Below are 20,469 nucleotides of genomic sequence, written 5' to 3' on the forward strand. Positions count from 1 at the left end.
CAACCTTGGGTAATACTAAATTCACACAAGTTTAACAAGTAAGTAGTCATCATGGGGCAAAACACAGTTGATAGTGGTTTTGTGTGCTCTTTGGGGACTGGATGTTTACCACACAGCAGTGGATTTCATAAATTCCAGGGTTGGGCATATTTCCAGTGGCAGCGCACTCAGCGATCATGAGAAGATGCAGGATTAGATAATCAACAACAACCAGGAAGTCAGCCAAGTTGCCACCCAGAAATTATTTACCAGAGCAGCTGCAGTCCAGAAATGCGCACAAGCCAGTCTCCCTAGGAGTGGGCCATACTCAGCTGTGGACCACTTACAGCATCTTGTTACTTAACTTTGTTCCAGAATCAGGAGCTATATGTATGACAGCGGTTTCTCCCTTCCCTGCTTCAGACCTTCAAAACGGTCTTCCCACAAAAGCTGAACCTACAATTAATATTTGCTACCAACAGGGGGCAGTGGTACCTGAATATGCCCCAGTTTACTTGCGCTGATGGTAAGCAGCCTCTTCCTGTCTTGTTTCTTTTTAAATTGCTTACAAAAGTTGAAGTTCAAAGGATAAACACTCAACAGAAACGCCTCCAGTCTCACAGAACCAATTTTTATGTGTAATTTAATACTATTTTATTAATCCATAGCTAGCATGAGTTTTAAGATTATTTCTAAATTCTCTGAACAGCTCTAAAGAGAGAAACCCTTAACTCCTTTAATTTACTTGCTTTGAAGTTGATTCTTCTAGGTTTTTACGTAATTCTCTAACTCTTACACCTTCTCATACAATTAAACATCCTTATAGCTGCCATTACAACTAAGGACTATATCTATTTTAGTCTCTCCCTCACTCAACTACCTAACTGAGGACTTGCCACTTGGTGGGAGAAAAACTGAACCCTCTCTCCAGTCCTTTTCTCCTAAAGTTTCCTACATTTCCCTTGCCTGCAGTCATGGCGAAATGTTTGATTGTCTCTAAGACAGTAATATTTCATTCTTTAGTGCAAATATCTTAACAAAAATCTGCTGTAGCAAAAATACATAAAATGATAAATTAATTACTATTCACAAGAGACTTACGTATGTTTCACAAACATTGGTTTTATTTAAAAGAATCATGCATAAAGCACCCAAGTTAGTGTGGATTCTGACTCAGCTGGGTGTGATTTAATGGTTTTTACTATATTTAAAGAAGCGTCCTTCCAACGCTAAAGAAAAATCAAGCTAAGTTTGGTCACAGAACAGGGCTCTAAATTCCCATCTGAACCACCTGACTTACAATGTGATGCACTGCATGTCATCCTGGGTGTCTCTTCACCCACACTGCTACTCATTCATTGTCCTAACCTTGTGGAACGTAAGGCATATTCATGGGAATGCCTGCAAGTGAGATTAAAAGAGCCTCTTTCTCATTTTAAAATCTCACAGTAACTATTACTACTGGTAAACGTATAACTACTACCCCCTCATATACATAGGAAGCTATGAAGTTTACAAAGTGCTGGGATCAAAGTCTTCTCCTTTCATCTTTGTGGCTGCTATTTATTCACACTCTCAACAAATAATCTTCAGTGCCTATGGAGTTGTGCAGTATTCTTCATGCCAATTCTACAGGGGCTGACATTGACTCAGAAAGGTTAAGTAACTTGCCTAGGTCCCCTGGTTGTCCAGGGCTCCCCGGCTGGGGTGGTTTTCTGATGCCTTGTCCTTCCATCAAAATGGAACTGCCCTTGTTTCTATCAAGCCCTCATCACTGCATAGTGTGATAAACTAATTTCAACCATGATATTAATGATTGATAATGGCTTTATGTGTTTTGCTTCCCAAATAAGAAGAACATTTTAAACTTTCAGTGCTTCCCAAATAATCACAGCCAAATGGGATGAGTAATATGACAGATGGATTGAACAAAGATTTGGTAAGAAGGGAAAGGAGGGGACACAGTAGTTTGCGATTCCTTAAATCATAGGATGCCAGTGGGTGCCTGATGACTCTGGACTTAAGGCCAGGAAGAGATAGGGCTTAGTGGCAATACTGGGCTAATAAAAGGGTTAGCAACCTCGGCATATGACAATGTCCTTTGCCGACTCTCCCCACTCTGCCCCTCTAGAATCTTTTTTTATTTTTTAAAGAATCTTCTTAATCACATTTCTCTAGGAGTGTTAACGGTGCCCCCCCACACCCCACCCAAAATGTTCCCTGAGGACAGTCTTATCAGCCAGTGCTGAGCAGAGGGTGAGACCAAATGATTCAAGCAGTCAGTTGATTCAAGCTAAAAAAAAAAAAAAATCCTTTCCCTTAAATAATCCAAGACACTGCCCCTTCCTTCTGCCTTGCTTTGGAGACAGCTAATGAAAAATGCTCCTCCCTCTGCACAAGGCACAAATTTATTCACTATTTCTACCCCGAGGCAGACTGCCATTCACCCTCCCCGCCTCTCCATCTCTCTGCATTACCAATCGCCACTTGATAATATCTTCCTTGACCTTGAGCCCTGGCAACTCCATTCAGGCATGTTCACTCTATAGCCACGTAAGAGATTGAAGGTCAGTCTGGACCAATTTCAGGAAGATTCAGGTTAAAACATGGAAAGCCAAGAAAGACAGAAAACAGGGCTAAATCCGCCAGATGTAGCTGCCCACATTAGTTGAATTTACCAAATAACTGGGTTTCAAAGACACCGGTTATTCCTCTGATCCAACATATTCTCTGGCAGCCTGCAAAGGCTTCCCAACCTTCTTCTCGACAGGACAGGACACACATAGACAATGATAATATTTGTATAGTCTTCTGGTGTAAACAGCTGGAGATTTAGAAGCTCAGAAAAAATCAGAGGCGACCAGCTCCAGGTCACTCGGGCCACTTTAGAGCTTGTCCAGACACTAAGAAGGCTGAGGAAGCCAACATTGTGGTAACCAGTTAGGAAGCTTCATCCAAAAGCCTTGAGCCCTCTTACCAACCAAGGTGCTGTCTCATCTCACCCTCCCCTCAGTCAACCCCCTCTCTCTTCCTTCCCCACCCCAATCACTCACCCAGCAACCCAGACCGGCCTCCCTCTCAGAGAAGCGCCCGCCCCCTCCCACCCCTGAGGCCATCAGCACCCTTTTCTTCATTCTTAGGTGAACTAGTCCTAAGCCTGAAAACGCCTAAGATTCGGTCTTTAAATATTATCTGCATTATCATCTTCAAGGACAAACACGAACTTCTCAGGGAACTGAACCGCGCTCAGCCCCTGCTCCTTGCTCCATCGGCTCATTCTCTGCCACCACTGAGCCAGAGCTAGAAGGGGTCCTTCTCTAGCTGAATATATGCCCTGCAAACAACCTGCTTCAGAGTCACCTTGGCAGCTTTTAAAAAATGCAAATGTCCAGCGAGCGCGTTGGCTGACTGAGTCATAAGAGCAAGCGCCTCCTGGGGTCCTGAGTTCCAGCCCCATGTTGGGTGTAGAAATTACTAAAAAAATAAATAAACTAAAAAAAATGCAAATTTTAAGACCCCCTTCCCTTTCATTACTAAATCAGAATCCCCGCGGGTAAGGCAGGGAATCGACATTGTAAACCAGCTCCCAAAGGTGACTGTTCTGAACAGTTCCACGGCTGAGCAAACTCGGACTTAATCCAGCTCGGTCTCTTTACACACAAGGAAAGTACAAAACAGGCACAAAAGAGGTGAAATGAGCTGATCCAAGGTCACCCCCGCATTCAGGTGGCCAGACCTGGCGTGGAACCCGCCTCCCTCCCTAGTTAGCACCGCCGGAGGTAGGAAGAGCCTGGATATCGGTGGGTGGGCCACGAGCCCCCTGCTCGGGGCTGGAGCGCATGGCTCCTGCACTCACCCGCTTGTAGATGTCATCCCGGCTGGCCTCATACTTCTGCTGCATGCGCTCCTCCAGGAAGTAGATGCGCAGCTTGAGGCTGAAGTTCTCCTTCTTCAGGTCATTGAGATGCTGGGACAGAGTGCGATATCCATTAGACATGGTGGGCAACCCATGGGGAGCAGCATGCCCAGTCGCCCCCTCACCCTAGGAACATAGTGCGGCTGCACCGTGGCATGAAGCGAGCCGCTGGGACGCTGCTGAGGCTATAGCGACATGACCCCGGTGGCTGGCGCTCTCTCGGGGACCTGGGACTGGGCTCACTGCTCTGGGTGCTGGAGCGCAGCGCGCTTTCCTTTTTTACCTCTGGGAGATATTTGCGGAATTCCTGACAGAGGAACATGCTGCGTGAACTCAGACACAAGTGGTGTAACCCGACTCCAAGCCGGGACCGGGCTGTCACCCTCCCCAAGCCTCGCAGGCCCAACTGTAGGCAGTTAACAGTTTCTTGGAAAAGAGAGAGAACTGGCCCCCCAGAAGCTTCCAGGAAATGGGGAACGGGAATACTTCAAGGTGCTGGTGGGCTTGCACAAAAGAGAAGAAAATGAAGGGCTGTATGTGTGAGTGGGCACTTAAGTCTCTGGTGGCCAATTTGCACAATAAAACCCAAAGGGGAGGGGGCGCCTGGCTGGCTCAGTCGGTAGAGCTTGCCACTCTTGGTCTCAGGATCCTGAGTTCCAGCCCCAGGCTGGGGATAGAGTTCACTTAAAAAAAAAAAAAAAAAAAGCAAACAAACAAAAAACAAACCAAAGGAGTGTGGCCAGGAGCAAGAAATAGGTTGCTATAGGAAAGAGCACATGTCAAATACCCCCTTTCTGTCAGGTGCAGATCTTAAAGACCTATTAACAGGAGGGCTCTCCAATTTCCTTTGATGATCCAGAACTCACCTCTAATCAGTTCCTTCCCAGTTTTGCTCCCTGGACTTTTCAAGTCCAGAAGCAGTTAAATAAATAGTCTTTACCACCATGTGCCTCCCACCCCCATACACACCAGAGCCACCCCCAAAGAAAGAGTAAATCTAGTTCCGTGGAAATCTTTGCGAGCTATTACCAGCTAGACAAGCTCACAAAGAGGCAGGGTCAAAGGCTCCTTCCTCCAAGGGATGAGGGAAAGAGAGGGCTGAGGGGGAGGGGGGAGGAGAGGAGGCGTCAGTCTGGAGCCCAGAGATTTCAGCCAGTCACTGGTTCTTAACTCTGGCACCTGCCAAGTGGAGCCAGGCACTCATCACCAGATCCTGCTCGCAAAGCAATTTAAGATCCTTGAATGACAGCTGCAACATTAGCAGGAAGTATTATTTATACCACATCACAAGGAACACTGAAGGTGACTAGGAGACCATCCCACAACACAGATATGAAACACAGGTTCTTAGTTCCAGTAATACCAGGTTGAAAAAACATTAATATTAACATCTAAAGTAAAAGGAAACTAGACCTTTACTTAAATCAAGTACTCACTTCTTCCCTAACCTACCTGTTCTTCAATCTTCTATCTTAATTCTTCATAATAATTCTAACCAACATCTCCTGTGTATCCACCGGGTAGTATGTTGGGCATGACAGACACAAAGATGAAGATAGTCCCAACTCTCAAAGAGCTGGGTGGCTATACACACATAGGGATGTGTTTTCCGCTAGAATCCTCCAAGCTTGTGTTACTCAAACTTTTTACATTTTATACAGCAGTCTGGTACACACACACACACACACACACACACACACACACACAGACATAACTGAAATAAAAGTTTCACAAAGTAATGTTACCATCACTATGTGTGATGGACTCTGGTGTTTTTCCATTCTATTTTTCTTCCTGGGAGTGACCCACTGAATTGATTTCATGACCCACTAAGACGTTTCACACTGAAGTTCGAAAAACACTGCCTGTATGGGAACCCAGGAGAAAGAGTGATTCATTCTTCCTGGAAAGATGAGAAAAAAGCTTCACTAAGACTTGCACTGCCCTTTGAAAGACAGAAGAAGTTTGAGTGAATAAAGTGGCCTTAGGAGGTCATAACTAGAACTGAGCATTCTCTCAAATAGATTTGGATTGTACGTGGGCAACACATTTCTTACCATCAACTGTAACTTAAGACAAAATATTCCTTGTTTCTAAAAAAATGTACACATTTAAAATTCATTTAGCTCTTTTCATTAAACCTGTGCTCTTGGAATTAAAGAGTGTCGTTTAGGCTTAGAGAGAGCGAGGAAGAGGAAAGTCTAAATAAAAACTCAGAAGATCCTTTTCTGGTCTGAAAATAGCTTGTATTTGTTACTAAATAGCTGTATGACCTTGGAAATGCATTTCTCCAGAGGCCTAAGTGTCCTCATTTATAAAATGAAGTGGTTGGAAAGTAGGTGATTTTTAAGGCCCTTTTCTGGTCTAAGCTCCTAGAGGAAATAACCTACTTGTTATCTACTTATTATCTACCTACTACCATTTTGCACAAGGGGAACCAGGCTGCCAGATTCCAGATTAGTGTTTAATCATGATTTCAATGTCTACTTAGATTCTTTTATCACAAAAGATAGCTTAATAAAAGTTCATGGAAAGTAAAATTGCATATGAATGCAGGGATTCTTACCCAACCTAGATATTTCTTTCTGTACATAAATGCCTGATTCGTCTTATGCCCAGTGATACCTTGCTTTTCTATCTCTCTGGCCCTTTTTCTGGGTTTTCTTGCCAGCTCCTTAAGGTAAGTGCTTAAACAATGGTTAGTTCTTCCCCCTTCTGATGTTTTTCTCTCTGTACTTTCTCCCTCGAGATTTTATCCACTTTTAGGGCTATCACTGTGGCCTCCCAAACAACCCCCAAACCTTCACCTGAGCCCTCTCCGCCAAGAGCTAACCTGACATACCCAGCTTTTTGCTAGATAGCTCAACTTGAATGTTCCATTCTCAAGGCAAACCTCATAGCAAAGACTTTTGCGACAGTCTGTCATGTCTGCCAGACTTCGCTCCAGCCATCTGTCCTCCATATTATAGGCAGAGTAACGTTTTCAAAACTCAAATCTTACCCTGACATCTCCCTTACTTAAAACCCTTCACAGGCATCTCATCACTCTCAGAATAAAGGAAAACGCTATCACATCCCCTCAAGAAACACCCCCTCTTTTTTCAAGTCCTAGTTCCAATCCCACCCAAACAGAGCCTTCTCTGCTACCCCAGCCCAGAAAGATGTCTCCCTCTTTTGAACTCCTCAGGCAAATATCAACATTCAGCAAGTGTTCATCGTTCATTGGGTGCCTCATGACATTGCTTATCTGTTGTCTGGAGGGGTTATTTACACCTCTTAGAGCTATTTAACTTTTCCTGTGTTTATGTCTCTCCAACTAGTCTGCGAACTGCCCAAGGAAAGGGTCAATGACTCACACATCTTTCTCTCCTCCTTCAGCTCCCACAACAGCCAGGAAGCCCTCCCCAGTGACATGCATCGCCCTGTGGAGTCACAGCCAGCTTACAATCACCTCCCCCACACTGGAGTGTTCTGAGGGCTGACAAGGCGTATTTGGTGTCTTGGCACACTCACTGCATAGTATGGAGGAAGCGATCCCTAAATATTTGTGGAATCAATGAGTAGGTAAGTATTCCATATATATTTCACTTTTTGCTGATCTGACTTGTTAGATAGGGGCTAGCTTGCTTATATTATTCTCACAATTTTCCAGTAATATAGAAAAGTCTGTTTTAATAGCTCCAAAGAGATTACATTTGCTAGGATGGTTACTGTAGGAAAATTTCTAAGTTTATATGCCTATCTAGCCCTTTTTCTTGAACTCCAATATGTATCTAACTTCCTAGTAGAAATGTCCGCTTGAATATAGACCTGTCATACTTGTGGCATCTGAAACTGAACTCCTGAGTTTTCCCAGCACACATGTTCCTTCCCCAGTGGATCCCATTTCAATTGATAACAACTCAGTATTTGCAGTTGTTTGGGCCAAAATCTTCTGAGTTATTCTTGTCTCTTCTTTCTCATACACATCATCTCATCTGTCTGTAAATCTTATTATTTCTATTTTCTTCTTTTTTTAAAAAGATTTTATTTATTTATTTATTTGAGACAGAAAGAGAGAGAGAGAGCACATGAGAGGGGGGAGGGTCAGAGGGAGAAGCAGACTGCCCACTGAGCAGGGAACCCAATGCGGGATTCGATCCTGGGACTCTAGGATCATGACCTGAGCTGAAGGCAGTCACTTAACCAACTGAGCTACCCAGGCGCCCCTTATTTCTACTTTCTATAAAGAGAGAATCCATCTACTACCACTGCACTGGTATCTTGGCCACTCTGGCCCAAGATGCTATGACTGAATGCTCCCCTAAATTACTGGACTAGCCCCGATAAACTGGTCTCCCTGCTCCCACCCTTGCTCCCCTATAGTGTATTCTTAGCACGGAAGCCACAGGGACCCTTTAAAATAGGGCAGATTACTCCTCTGCTGGAAACCCCCACTGGTTTTCCATCAAGTTTAGAGTGAAATGCTAAGTCATTTCATTAGCCCATTAAGGCCCAAGGCCCTAATCTAGAACCCAGCTCCTCAGCCTGTCTTTTCCATTTTTCCTACTACTCTCTCCCCACACACTTTGCTCCAGCCATATGTTTCCCTTTGCTCCTTCTCTTTTTTTTTTTTTAAAGATTTTATTTATTTGACACAGAGAGAGACATAGCAAGAGAGGGAACACAAGCAGGGGGAGTGGGAGAGGGAGAAGCAGGCTTCCCGCTGAGCAGGGAGCCCGATGTGGGGCTCGATCCCAGGACCCCGGGATCATGACCTGAGCGGAAGGCAGATGCTTAACGACTGAGCCACCCAGGCACCCCTCCCTTTGCTCCTTCTCAAAAACAGCCAGCTCCTTCCCTCCTCAGGGTCTTGGGGCTTGTTGATCCTTCTGTATGGTATGCTCCTTCTCTAGATATCTGCAGATTCTCTTCCTCACCTTCATTAGGTCTTTGATCAGAAGTCACTTCCTCAAGGAAGAGACCACCTTATTTAAAAGTGTAACTCTCCCTAGACCTCACCCCAGTAATCCCTTCATTGTTTTTTTTAATCCATACACTTTCATTATTTAAAATATTATATTTCCTTGTTTATTTTGTTTCTTATCTGTCTCTGCCCACTAGCATGTGAACCCCATAAGAAAGGCAGGATTTTTTCCTATTTTGTTCACTGCTATATCACTAGTACCAAGAATGGAGCTTGGGATACAATAGGTGCTCAATAAATATTTGTTGAACAAAAGAAATGATGAATAAGGGCACCTGGGTGGCTCAGTTGGTTGTGTCCGACTCTTGATTTTGGCTCAGGTCCTGATCTCAGAGATGTGGGATTGAGCTTTGCGCTCAGTGTGGAGTATGCTTGCCCTTCTCCCTCCCTCTGCTTGTGCTCTCTCCCTCTCTAAAATAAATAAATAAAATCTTTAAAAAAAGAATTGATGAATAATTAATCCACTGACTTTGACCTCTCTGGATTTAATTCTTTTTCTTTTTTAAAGATTTTATTTATTTATTTGAGTGAGAGAGAGAGAGGGCGCCCCCTCCACCCCCCACCCTCCCCACCCCCGCAACCCGGGCTCACTCTCACCATCCTGAGATCATGACCTGAGCTGAAACCAGATGCTTAACCTACTGAGCCCCCCAGGGTTCCCTCTGGATTTAATTCTAATGGAACTCAATCTGTATACAAGATTACACAGGTGTTTCAGGATAAGGAATTTATCTAAAGGCATCCTTCCTTATAAAATGTTATTTTTTTAAAAAGATTTATTTGTTTATTTATCTAACAGAGATAGAGAGAGAGCACAAGTAGGCAGAGCGGAAGGCAGAGGCAGAGGGAGAAGCAGGCTCCCCGCTGAGCCGGGAGCCTGACTCAAGGGCTCCATTCCCAGGACCCTGAGATCATGACCTGAGCTGAAGGCAGACACTTAACTGCCTCAGCCACCCAGGTACCCCTAAAATGTTATTTTTGTAATTAAAATAAACTTTTCTAACAAACTAACTTCAACATACAAGACAGAATCTGAACTTTGAACAAGAGTTCTGAGCAAATGGGGAATGACACATTACTACCAAAGGACAATATGAACTGTACAAATAGTAAAACTATAGAAAATAGGAAAGAGAGACTATCAGAGAAGGTTCCACAGAGAACTGGCGTTTTAGCTCTCCTGAAAGGATGAATCAGGTTTGGCTAGGCTCCGGGGAGAACACAGGGCAATCCAGGCAGGTAGAACAGAAGCAAAAGTGCAGAGGGCCAACTAGACTAAAACAAAGAGCCCATAATGTCACATAATGGGGAGACAGAGGATGGGAGGTACACAACCATTTTTGAAAGATCTTTTTTTTTTTAAGATTTTATATATTTATTTGACAGAGAGAGCACAAGCAGGGGGAGCAGCAGGCGGAGGGAGGAGAAGTAGGCTCCCCACCAAGCAGGGAGCCTGATGTGGGGCCCGACGTGGGGCTTCATGCGGGGCTCGATCCCAGGACCCTTACCGACTGACACATCCAGGCACCGCCGTTTAAGTCAGGGTGAGGAGCCTGAATTTGTTCCTCCAGGCAGATCCTGGCTCTCGATTTGCACCAGTGAAGAAAAGGGCAACGGAGGAGGGCCAGGAGCTGCTTACTAGGAAGACTGGTTGGTTGGTTTGTTGTTTCTGTTTTGTTTTACTTGTTCGCCTCTTGTAGCTTTAACAAACAGCAGTGCACATACCTGGGCTGCACGCTAGACCTACTCTATCCAGCCTCTTGCGGGCAGGTCCCAGGTCTGTATGTTTTTATAAACTCTGCATTGCTGGGAAAATAAAGAGACACTGCAGGTTCTTGAGCAAGCGACAGCACGTCTGTCTTTGTTCTCCCTTTGTTACATAGAACATTGAAAATCTTTACTCTTCTCTCAAAATACTTTTTTCAAACATTAATGGCTCTCCCCCTGTTCTTTTTTTAATCTCTTCTTCCCATCGCTTCTTAATGTGTTAGTTCACACTGGAAATAAGACTTTGATAAGGACTCAATCAATGCTAACAATAGTAGGAGGATTACAAGCCAGTTGTTGTAAGTCATGCCCCTTTAACATAACCAACTGGCAGGTCGGCCTTTAAAAAAAAACTCAGCTTCACATTTGCTTAATCATACTCAGACCCCCCAGATTGCTCTCATAATGGAAATGGTTGAAAACATATTAATGTCTCACCAATCTCTCTCCTAAAAATAAAGGTCCACTCCACCAAAAATGATTAATTATCTTCATTGACCTTCTTTTCAAATATAATACTTCTGCAACTTAAACTCTGTTAACTCGATATCTATGATAATTCATATCTACATTTCATGAAAATAAAATTATTCTTAAGTAACTTAATACAGTAAACAGAGGAGCAGGAGTAGTGTTTTCAGTAATCCTGGACACTTTATCCATTTATAAATAGGCACTAAATATTATCACTATTATGCATATTTATCCAGGTGGGATAGCATGATGTTATGGAAAGAGCAATAGCTTTTGAACTAAAGAGATCTAGGTTCAAATCCCAGCTCTGCTATTTCCTAATCGTGTAACTTTGGGAAAGATACTTAATAGTAATTAAGCCAGGAGACTGGGATCTGGGTAGGCTGCTAAGAGGGTTGCAATTATATTTGTTTTTTAATCTGAGACAAATAGAGCGAAAATAGTGTTTGTTAAAATTTAGATATGGGGGGGGCGCACCTGGATGGCTCAGTCAGTTAAGCTTCCAACTTTTGGTTTCGACTCAGGTCATGATCTCATGGGTGGTGAGATGGGGCTCTGCGCTCAGTGGGGAGTCTGCACCTTCCCCCACTCTCTCTGCCCCTTCCCCCACTCAAGGTCTCCCTTTCTCTGTCTAAAATAAGTAAATGAATCTTAAAAAAAAATTTTAGATATTAGGTACATGGACAAGTATTTTATTGTCCTTTGTATGTTCGTGTTGTTTGTGAAATAGGTCATAATTTTTAAAAACTATTTCAAAGAGAATGAAACTAGGAAGTACAGGGAGGCAGCTCTGAATTAGACGGGAGGATAAATTCTCTAGTAGAGTTGGATGTAATGAACTCATTGCCACACTCCATCCATACATTCATTCATCAAATACTTACTGACCACTTACATTATGAGGGACAGTATACTTCCTGTCACAAGAAGGACACAACTGAAACTAAAGGACCACTTGTCAGGGATTTTGTTAAAAGTCTTCACACATTGGCTAAGAGTGAGCTCTAGAGGACTTTAAGGATCCTTACTTATCCTGAAATCCCATGTATGAAGCATATTTTCTCACAGAAACAATACTACCAAAGGTAGCACTAGTGAGAAAGCTATAACTTTTTGAAGAAATCTCAGAACATGCCACTAGCTCTCTGATAGTAGAGCCGTAAAAGGTGGTGGGAGTCGACCTGTTCTGACAGAGCTCTGGCTGCCTTCACAGGAAGGTGGGGAGGAGAGTAATGAGCATGAAGGGCATCATATTTCCAAGACAAAAGCAGCAACGATGACTGGGACCCAAGGATGATCCCCAATAGATGATTTAACCTATAACTTTTCTAATTGTCATATTTTCCAAAACAGCACTATGGGAGGGGCATACAAATAATTGGAGACTATTTCCTGTTTTATAACATCCAGTGGAATCCAATCCAGAAGCCTAACTTGTTTTGGGTTGGAGGATAGGGGTAGACAGGAAGAGATGGGGCAGGGAGAAGGAGAAGGATGGGTTTTTTCACATATAAATATTTTATTTGAAAGACATCTATGTGCCTGGGCATTCCTATGTTTTTCTGATAAAATCTAAGCTGAAGAAATACAAAAGTTTAATTCCTGGCTGTTTTGAATGACTTAGACTGAATTACAAAATTAATTGGATATAATTATGCTGTCTTCACAATGACAATCACCTGCATAGAATCTAACAATGTACAAAGGACTTCCATGTATATTATTTCATTTTATCTTGTGAAGAAGTAAGCAGATTAGATACTGTTATCTCCATTACTATCCAGGACAGTGAAACATCAAGAAGTTAGTTAGCTGCCTTGCTCGTTGAGAAAGTAGAGAAGCACAGACTAACGCCTCCAACAGTCTGACCCCTATTGTATACTGACCAGGGCCTTAATCATGACATTAGATGACCCCTGTGAATTTGAGAGTCCCTGTGACTGATAAAGTACTTCCACTTCTACCTCACATCCCTGCATTTTTTTAAAAAGTATCTCTCACTGTAAATAATCTTCCTCGTGACCCTGGAGGATCTGACCACCTGAACCTATATAAAACATAGTTTTCCCCATTTTCAAGATGAACCTCAAAAGGTTAAACAGAGTTACCATATGACCCAGCAATTCTACTCCTCATTATATACATCAGAAAATTGAAAGCGTGTGTCCACACAAAGTCTTGCATATGAATGTTAATAAAAGCATTATTAGTAAGAGCCAAAAAAATAGAAACATCTCAAATCTCCATCAGCTGATGAATGGATACAAAGTTGAGCATAACCATACAAGGGAATATTTTTCAGCCATAAAAAGGAATGAAATAGTGATACCTCGTACAACATGGATGAACTTTGAAAACATTATACTAATGTGAAAGAAGCCAGACACAAAAAGTCACATGTTGTATGATTCTTTATATGAAATGTTTGAGAAAGGCAAATACACAGAGACAGAGAGTGGATGAATGGTTTCCAGGGGTTGGAGAGAGAGGGAATGGGGAGTGACTGCTAATAGGTATGAGGTTTTTTGTTGGGGGAGATGAAAATGTTGTTTAACTAGGTAATGGTAATTGTTGCTCAACTCAGTGAATATACTAAAATCATGGAATTGTACACTTTAAAAGGGTGAATTTCATTGAGTGCAAATTAAATTTCAATAAAGCTATTACTTAAAAAAGAAGAAGAAAGAAACCCAAGCTGAGAGAGGTAAATTGCTCAGTCCTTTGCCTTTTACAGAGGATTTTTTTTTAAGATTTTTTATTTATTTATTTGAGAGAGAGAGAGAGAGCACGAGTGGGAGGAGGGGCAGAGGGGCAGACTCCCCGCTGAGCAAGGAGCTCAGATTCTCCGAGAGTCTCGATGGCAGACACTTAACCAACTGAGCTACCCAGGCGCCATACAAAGGATTTTTAATGATCGAGATTCAAAGTTCAATTCACTTCAACTCAGTTAAAAGCAAATGGTTTAGAACTGATCATTTCTAAGTGTTATGTATATTAATCCTTCTTAGATTACGGGGCCCTAACATGAAGGCTTGAGGAAGTATCCTCTCTAGCACTCACTATCAAAAACTCATGGGTTCCCATGTCTTATCAAGTTAAAGTTTTGTTATAACCCTTAGATAAAACAGAAAACATATAATCCACTCTGTATTTTGACACAGGAAAAACATACTCTTTAGGCTATCCTGAAGAACATGCATAACTTTTGCACACCATTTTAACAAGGAAAATGCCAATCAAAGTCAATCAAAGTAGTTTTCCACTCATCAGCTTTCACTTTCATTTCCACACGGGGTTTCTCCCCAGTCTACCAGAAGTTAACTATTGATGCCTGCCTCAGAGAGCAGACTGCAAATGCTACAAAGACCTGGCTTTTTTTCTTTTTCCTTTTGGGTTCCACAAAAAACAAATCTTTCTTCTCAAACTCTGTTTCTAAAATTTCAACCTAATTCCTGAAGTTTGCGAAGTCTTTTAAATGCTAAAATATTAATAATATCATTCCATTTTCTCCCCTAAAACTCAGAAGCATACTGAGACCCATTATCTAAACAGCCTTTTCTTGATATAACTGACCGGATGGCAAGAGAGCTAACAACAGAGTTACTACATCAGGTTGATAAATAAACCCTATCTTTGGCAAGAGCATCATGTGGATAAAGGACAGGGATTCAGATGATGTTCCTGCTGTCTTCCCCACCATAGATACACACCCACACCACCCCCAACCCTAGAATAACAAGGTGTCATGGTCACCATCACATCAGAGCACTGTGAACTACATAAAACCAAAATAAAATGAGTAACAACTCCCCTGGACACCAAAAATAAATGGGCCAGCCAGAAATAGTGCTGTCAGAGACACTGAAATGAGCTCCATGGCAGAAAGGACAGTTGAAATGCATTGACACTGGGAGATCCCAAGGACTCCTGGGCTCCAGACTCGCTTCTCCATCCATTTGGCCCAACCAACACCAGCAGGCCTTGGTGTTTTGTTCACAACTGGTTCAACCCAGACAGATTATTTGCTGAGCTTCTAGGATTCAGGGGGTGACATATCAGTTTATGGCCTCAATTATTTTTCTAGCTTTTCAATAATCCTTTCTCCAACCTTCTCTAGGAAAGAAGGTGATTTCAAAGGCACAAGTAAGACTTCTCTAGGCATAAGAGCTAAGAGTTCACAGTGATACCATGAATGATCATGGCTACAACAAGAAGGCTTTGACCATGAGGAGGGGTGGGTGGGAGGAGACACAGCCAACTTGAACCTCAATCAACACCCTAGTGCTCCAGCCATGACAAAAAGCCTATTTGTGAACTCACTATGCTCTCTGCTGCCTCCAGGACTTTTCATGGGTGGCAGCATTAGCCTGGAATGTCATTGTTCTTCACCTCCCACTCAGCTCTGACTTGACTATCTCCAACTTGCCCTTGGGACTTGACTTGGATATTACCTAGTAAAGAAAGCCTATCTGACCCAAAGCCTGGGTGAGGGCCCCTCCCAAGTGCTTCCACAGCATATTGGGGACCCCTCTTATTATTGGAATTGTCTGTTTGACTGTCTTGCCAGTTAGAGTCAGAATTTTTCAAGAACAGGAAGGATCTCCTTATTTTTTTTTCCCAAAAATAAAAATGTTCTTATTGGCTTTTGTTGCTGTTTTAATAATCATAGAAGTACTACACCTGCGTACTCTAGTTTCTCCCTTTCTCAAAGGATGGCATCACCTAGAAGTTGCCCAAGCAAGAAAGCCTGGCCTCATTCATTCATCCAAAACACAACAAAAAAGAAAGAGGTTTCCCACTCTGTACCAGGTTCTACACTAATCACTGTATCTAGTAATGAATGAGACAAACCCTGTCCCTGCTATCATGGAGCTCAGATTCTAAAGAGAAGACAGACCTTGAACAAAGAACTCATATTGTTAAAGGGAAAAGTGCAAGGCACTTGGAAGTTTATAAAAGTGGCAGCCTAGCTGAGATAGGAATGGAGAGATGCATTGGTGGGAGGTCATCTTCGGGCTTCTTCTCCCTTCCTGGCTCTGCATCCAATCAACAGCGTAGCCCTGTCACCTCTGCTTCTGAACTCTCCTTCTCTCTTTCATCTGTCCATCTCTTCCACTCCTACACTGTCAGCACCCCCAGCCGTTGCCCAGAATCCTGCCACAGCCTACTGACTGCCCTCTCTGCCTTAGACTTCCCTCCTCCAACCCAGACTCCGTGCAGAAGCCAAAGGGAATTTTCTAAAAGGAAAATCTGATCTGTCACCTCCCTGTTCACAAACTTTTGGCAGTTCCCCCACTGAGCTCCGTTAACATTTAAAAGCTTTTACACAATTTGCAAGGCCTTGCATCCTGGCTTCTCTCAGTCTTTCCCCACTCTTTAAAATTATTTATTTATTTATTTGTCAGAGAGAGAGAGAGAGAGAGTGCGCACAAGCAGGGGGAGCAGCAGACAGAGGGAGAAGCAGACTCCCCACCGAGCAAGGAGCCTGATACGGAACCAATCCAAGGATACTGGAATCATGACCTGAGCAAAAGGCAGATGCTTAACTGACTAAGCCGCCCCCCCTTTTTTTAATTATTTATTTATTTGTCAGAGAGAGTGTCTTTCTCCAGTCTTGAGATTTCTCTGCATTCCTTACACCCACTGACTAAGGTATATTAACTTAGTGAGGTTTTTGCTCAGCTGAATCAGGGCACCTGGCTGGCTCAGTCGGTAGAACATGTCTCTTGACCTCAGTGTGAATTTGAGCCCCACATTGGGTGTAGAGATTACTTAAAAATAAAATCTTTAAAAAACAAAAGGAAGGGCGCCTGGGTCCCTCTCCCTCTGTCTGCCACTCCCTCTGATTGTGCTCTGTCCAATAAATAAATAAATCTTAAAAAAGAAAAAGAGGGGCACCTGGGTGGCTCAGTTGATTAAGCCTCCAACTCTTGATTTCGGCTCAGGTCATGATCTCAGGGTCATGAGATGGAGCCCTCCAGGGGGCTCCATGCTGGGCGTGGAGGCTGCTTAAGATTCTCTCTCTCCCTTTCCCTCTGCCCCTCCCCCCTCCAGTTCAAGGGCTTGGGCACTCTCGGGCTCTTTCCGTCTTTCTCAAATAAATAAATAAATAATGGAAAAAAAATATTCTGTGCTTATGATCCCTCAAAGTTTAGAATTGTCCCTGCCTTTACTTGTTCATCTAACAACTTTTTGAATGTCTCAAGATGCCAGTGAAAACAAAACCAGTATGCTTGGGGCACTGTGGTTTGGTGAGCATAGATGTCGTTTTTTCTTTTCTTTTCTATTTTTTTTTTTTTTTTGATGAGAGTGCACTTCACCGGGAGCATTCCTTTCCCAAGGCCGTAAGGACAGAGAAACACTGGAGAGGCTCTGGGAATGGCTGGACCTAAAGGCAGCAGTGACGAGGCCCAGATTCACCTCATCTAGAATAGGAACCCCAGACTGTGATAATGTGGATCTCCATAAAGGTAGAAAAAAACCCTTTTAGGGCTTTTTTTTTTTTCTCCCCTCCCTCCCCACAGACTTCAAGATCCAAGTAAAAATTTGCCAGCATGGGTGGGGCCTCAACAGGCTGAATCACTGTGGTTGTGTTGGGACTGCCCGAGAAAGCTGGCTGCAGACTATCATTAGGCAAACACTGCAGCTGGTTTTGCTGACCTTTTCGTGTTAAAGATGACATTATTAGAAAATGGGTAAACAGGAGAGGGCAGTGGAGGCCCTCTCTAGAACTTGCAGCCACAGACCTCCACCCCTTAGGGATTTTGTGTAGGATCTGCCATTTTGATTCTATCTATAAAACCAAACTGTAAACATTCCACCAATGTAACCTCTCCTTCTCTGAATGGTCCTTTCATTTCCCAAGAACGTTGAGAATCACTGGAGTCATCCTGGCTGCCACTTTATGCCTGCACAGCTTTACACAAGTTATTTGAAGCTTGGTCTCCTCACAGGCCTAATGGATATAATAATACCTATCTCATCAGTTAGGAAAATGAACTGAAAAATAGCTAAAATAAAATATGTTAAGCATCTAAAAAGGTGCCTAGTATATAATAAACACTGGATAAATATTATTTATTATTATTAGCTACTATTATGATCTTAATAAGTCCAGTCAGATATTAGAAAAGGTCTTTTACTTTACATTTATAATTTTATCATCCCAGTTTAGGTGAAAAATTGTCTTCTTTTAAACTCATCATTGAAAACAAGCATACTTTTCTTGACTTTTCAGTTTCCTATCCTAACCAATCAATTAATACACCAATATCCTCCTTAGAACTAGGCAATTTACTGTGAATACATCCAGTGACTACTGAGTGGAGGCTGGGGGAAACACAGATTCACTAGAATTGGCTGGAGGAAAATAGGGCAGGGGAAATCCAAATCTAAATCCAACAAGTTTAGTTTAGGTGATGAGCATTTACTGAGCACTTACTACATACTGGCATTATACTAAATGCTAGAAAGTAGAAAAGCATGAACAAGAGGTATTTTCTGCCCTTGAGGAGCTTATAGTCAGGGTCATATTTTGAGATTGGAGAATCAGGGAAGGCACCCTTCCCCCCCACCTCCCCCCCCAAAAAAGGAAATGGTACTTGAGCTGCAACTTGAAGGATGAGTAGGCTGGCAGGTAGGGAATAGGAGAGAAAAGGTATTCTAGGTAGAGGGGACCACCAGAACAAAAACTCAGAAGGATGAAACAGCTTCAACTTGCAAGCAGTTCAGAATTAATGGAGCAAAAAGCATGTGATGGAAACTATTGGGAAATAAAGGAGATTTACAGTATACTTAGAGAAGACAGCACCACACTCCATTCAGCTAAGTAGGAGGCATTAATGGTTCCAGTCCCGACACCACCATACTTTTACCAGGGGAGCCCCCCAGCCTAGAAAGGACTCACTCTTTTAGGTCACAAAAATAAGGAGTTTTTTAGGCCCACATTAGGGGACATTGGGTTAGTTCCTTTGCTCCTCTTTGTGCCTTTATTTCCTCACTTATAAATTGGGATGGTAGTTCTGTTTCTTCACAGGGTCGTGGTGAGCATTACATGAGATAGTCATGCACACGCTTGGAGTAGCCCCTGGCACATAGAAAGTGCCTGGCGTTTGCTGGCTCATCTCATCCGCGTGCTGCTCTGGTCTCACTCATCCCAGATATGCGGGGGGGGGGGGGGGGGGGGGGGAGCGACCCATGAGAAAGCACACGGCAAGGAGTATGTATGTGAAAATCATTCTTGGGGTGCCTGGGTGGCTCGTTAAGTGTCTGCCTTCGGCTCAGGTCATGGTCCCAGGGTCCTGGGATTGAGCCCCACATCCAGCTCCCTGCTCTGCAGGAAGCCTGCTTCTCCCTCTCCCACTCCCCCTGCTTGTGTTCCCTCTCTCGCTGTGTCTCTCCCTGTCAAATAAATAAATAAAAAAAAAGAAAAGAAAAGAAAAAGGAAATCATTCTGACCCAACAGCCTGTCAGGGTTTATGATCTTGGTGCATAAAGTCTATGACACAATTTCTATAAGCCCTGGCAACCACCTTTCTGACAAGGAAGTGTGTGGTCGCCTCATTGTTATTTATTTATTACTTGACACACAGTGGGGAGAGACGTGAAATATCCCTCGCTGGCTTTTTCTCTGTGTCCTCTCTTGGTTGCTGTGAGTGGTTCCCGGCCCTGAGAACTGAGGACCAAGCCGCCATCTTAGACCAGGCTGCAGAGAGAAGGACTTCTTCTCAGGTGCGGCCTTCCAAGTCAGCTGACCTCTGCTTGGGGTCCAGCTCAGTTTATTTCCCTCTGCCCAGCCCCCCCCCGCCCCGCCCCCTCTGGCCACTGGTTCCATCAGCGGAGGTGACTCCCTCACTTCTCTGTTACAAATCACCTCTGGACCAAAAGGAACACATCTGCAGACTCTCAGAGAGCACCCCGCACCACGTTGAGGAGCATTGCGGCTCTGCTCACCCGTTCTGCACGGCAGCAGATGCAAAAGGTAAAAATAAGAGGAGGGGTTGTTAGCATCCCCTCTTCCCACCACCAGCACCATACAGCTGTTCGGAGGTTTAGTCTTCAAAACCACTTAATACTCCTGCAAGCTCTCTGTCTTAAAAACAAACAAACAATAAAAAAAAAACCCCACAACAGTATCCATGACAACTCTGAGTAAAAAAAAAAAAAAACCCAAGCCCAAAAATAGCAACACTAAGAGTAGGCTGTTTAATTCTCAGCCAGTTTATATGGAGCACGTTCTTTGTCCACAGGACTATCTGGTAGGATGTACATTAGGTCCTCGTGAAACATTTCTATTCACAAGTTGAGGGAAGACAGGGTAACCCCATGTCAACACTGCTTTATTCGCCCTTTTTTGAACGTGGAATTT

At 43.3% G+C, this 20,469-nt stretch overlaps 1 protein-coding gene across 10 annotated transcripts in view; it reads right to left on the bottom strand.

The window, feature by feature from the left end:
* PDE4DIP (phosphodiesterase 4D interacting protein) overlaps positions 1 to 20,469 on the bottom strand; it is a 205,742-nt gene that overhangs the window by 128,536 nt on the left and 56,737 nt on the right. For all 10 annotated transcript variants that reach the window (XM_078072541.1, XM_078072540.1, XM_078072545.1 and 7 more), the window contains exon 4: positions 3,836 to 3,946. In XM_078072541.1, the coding sequence (XP_077928667.1) occupies positions 3,836 to 3,946 (111 nt within the window). The remainder of the gene's footprint in view (positions 1 to 3,835; positions 3,947 to 20,469) is intronic.

The sequence above is a fragment of the Halichoerus grypus genome, chromosome 5 (genome assembly GCF_964656455.1).
Source record: "Halichoerus grypus chromosome 5, mHalGry1.hap1.1, whole genome shotgun sequence".
NCBI lineage: Eukaryota > Metazoa > Chordata > Mammalia > Carnivora > Phocidae > Halichoerus > Halichoerus grypus.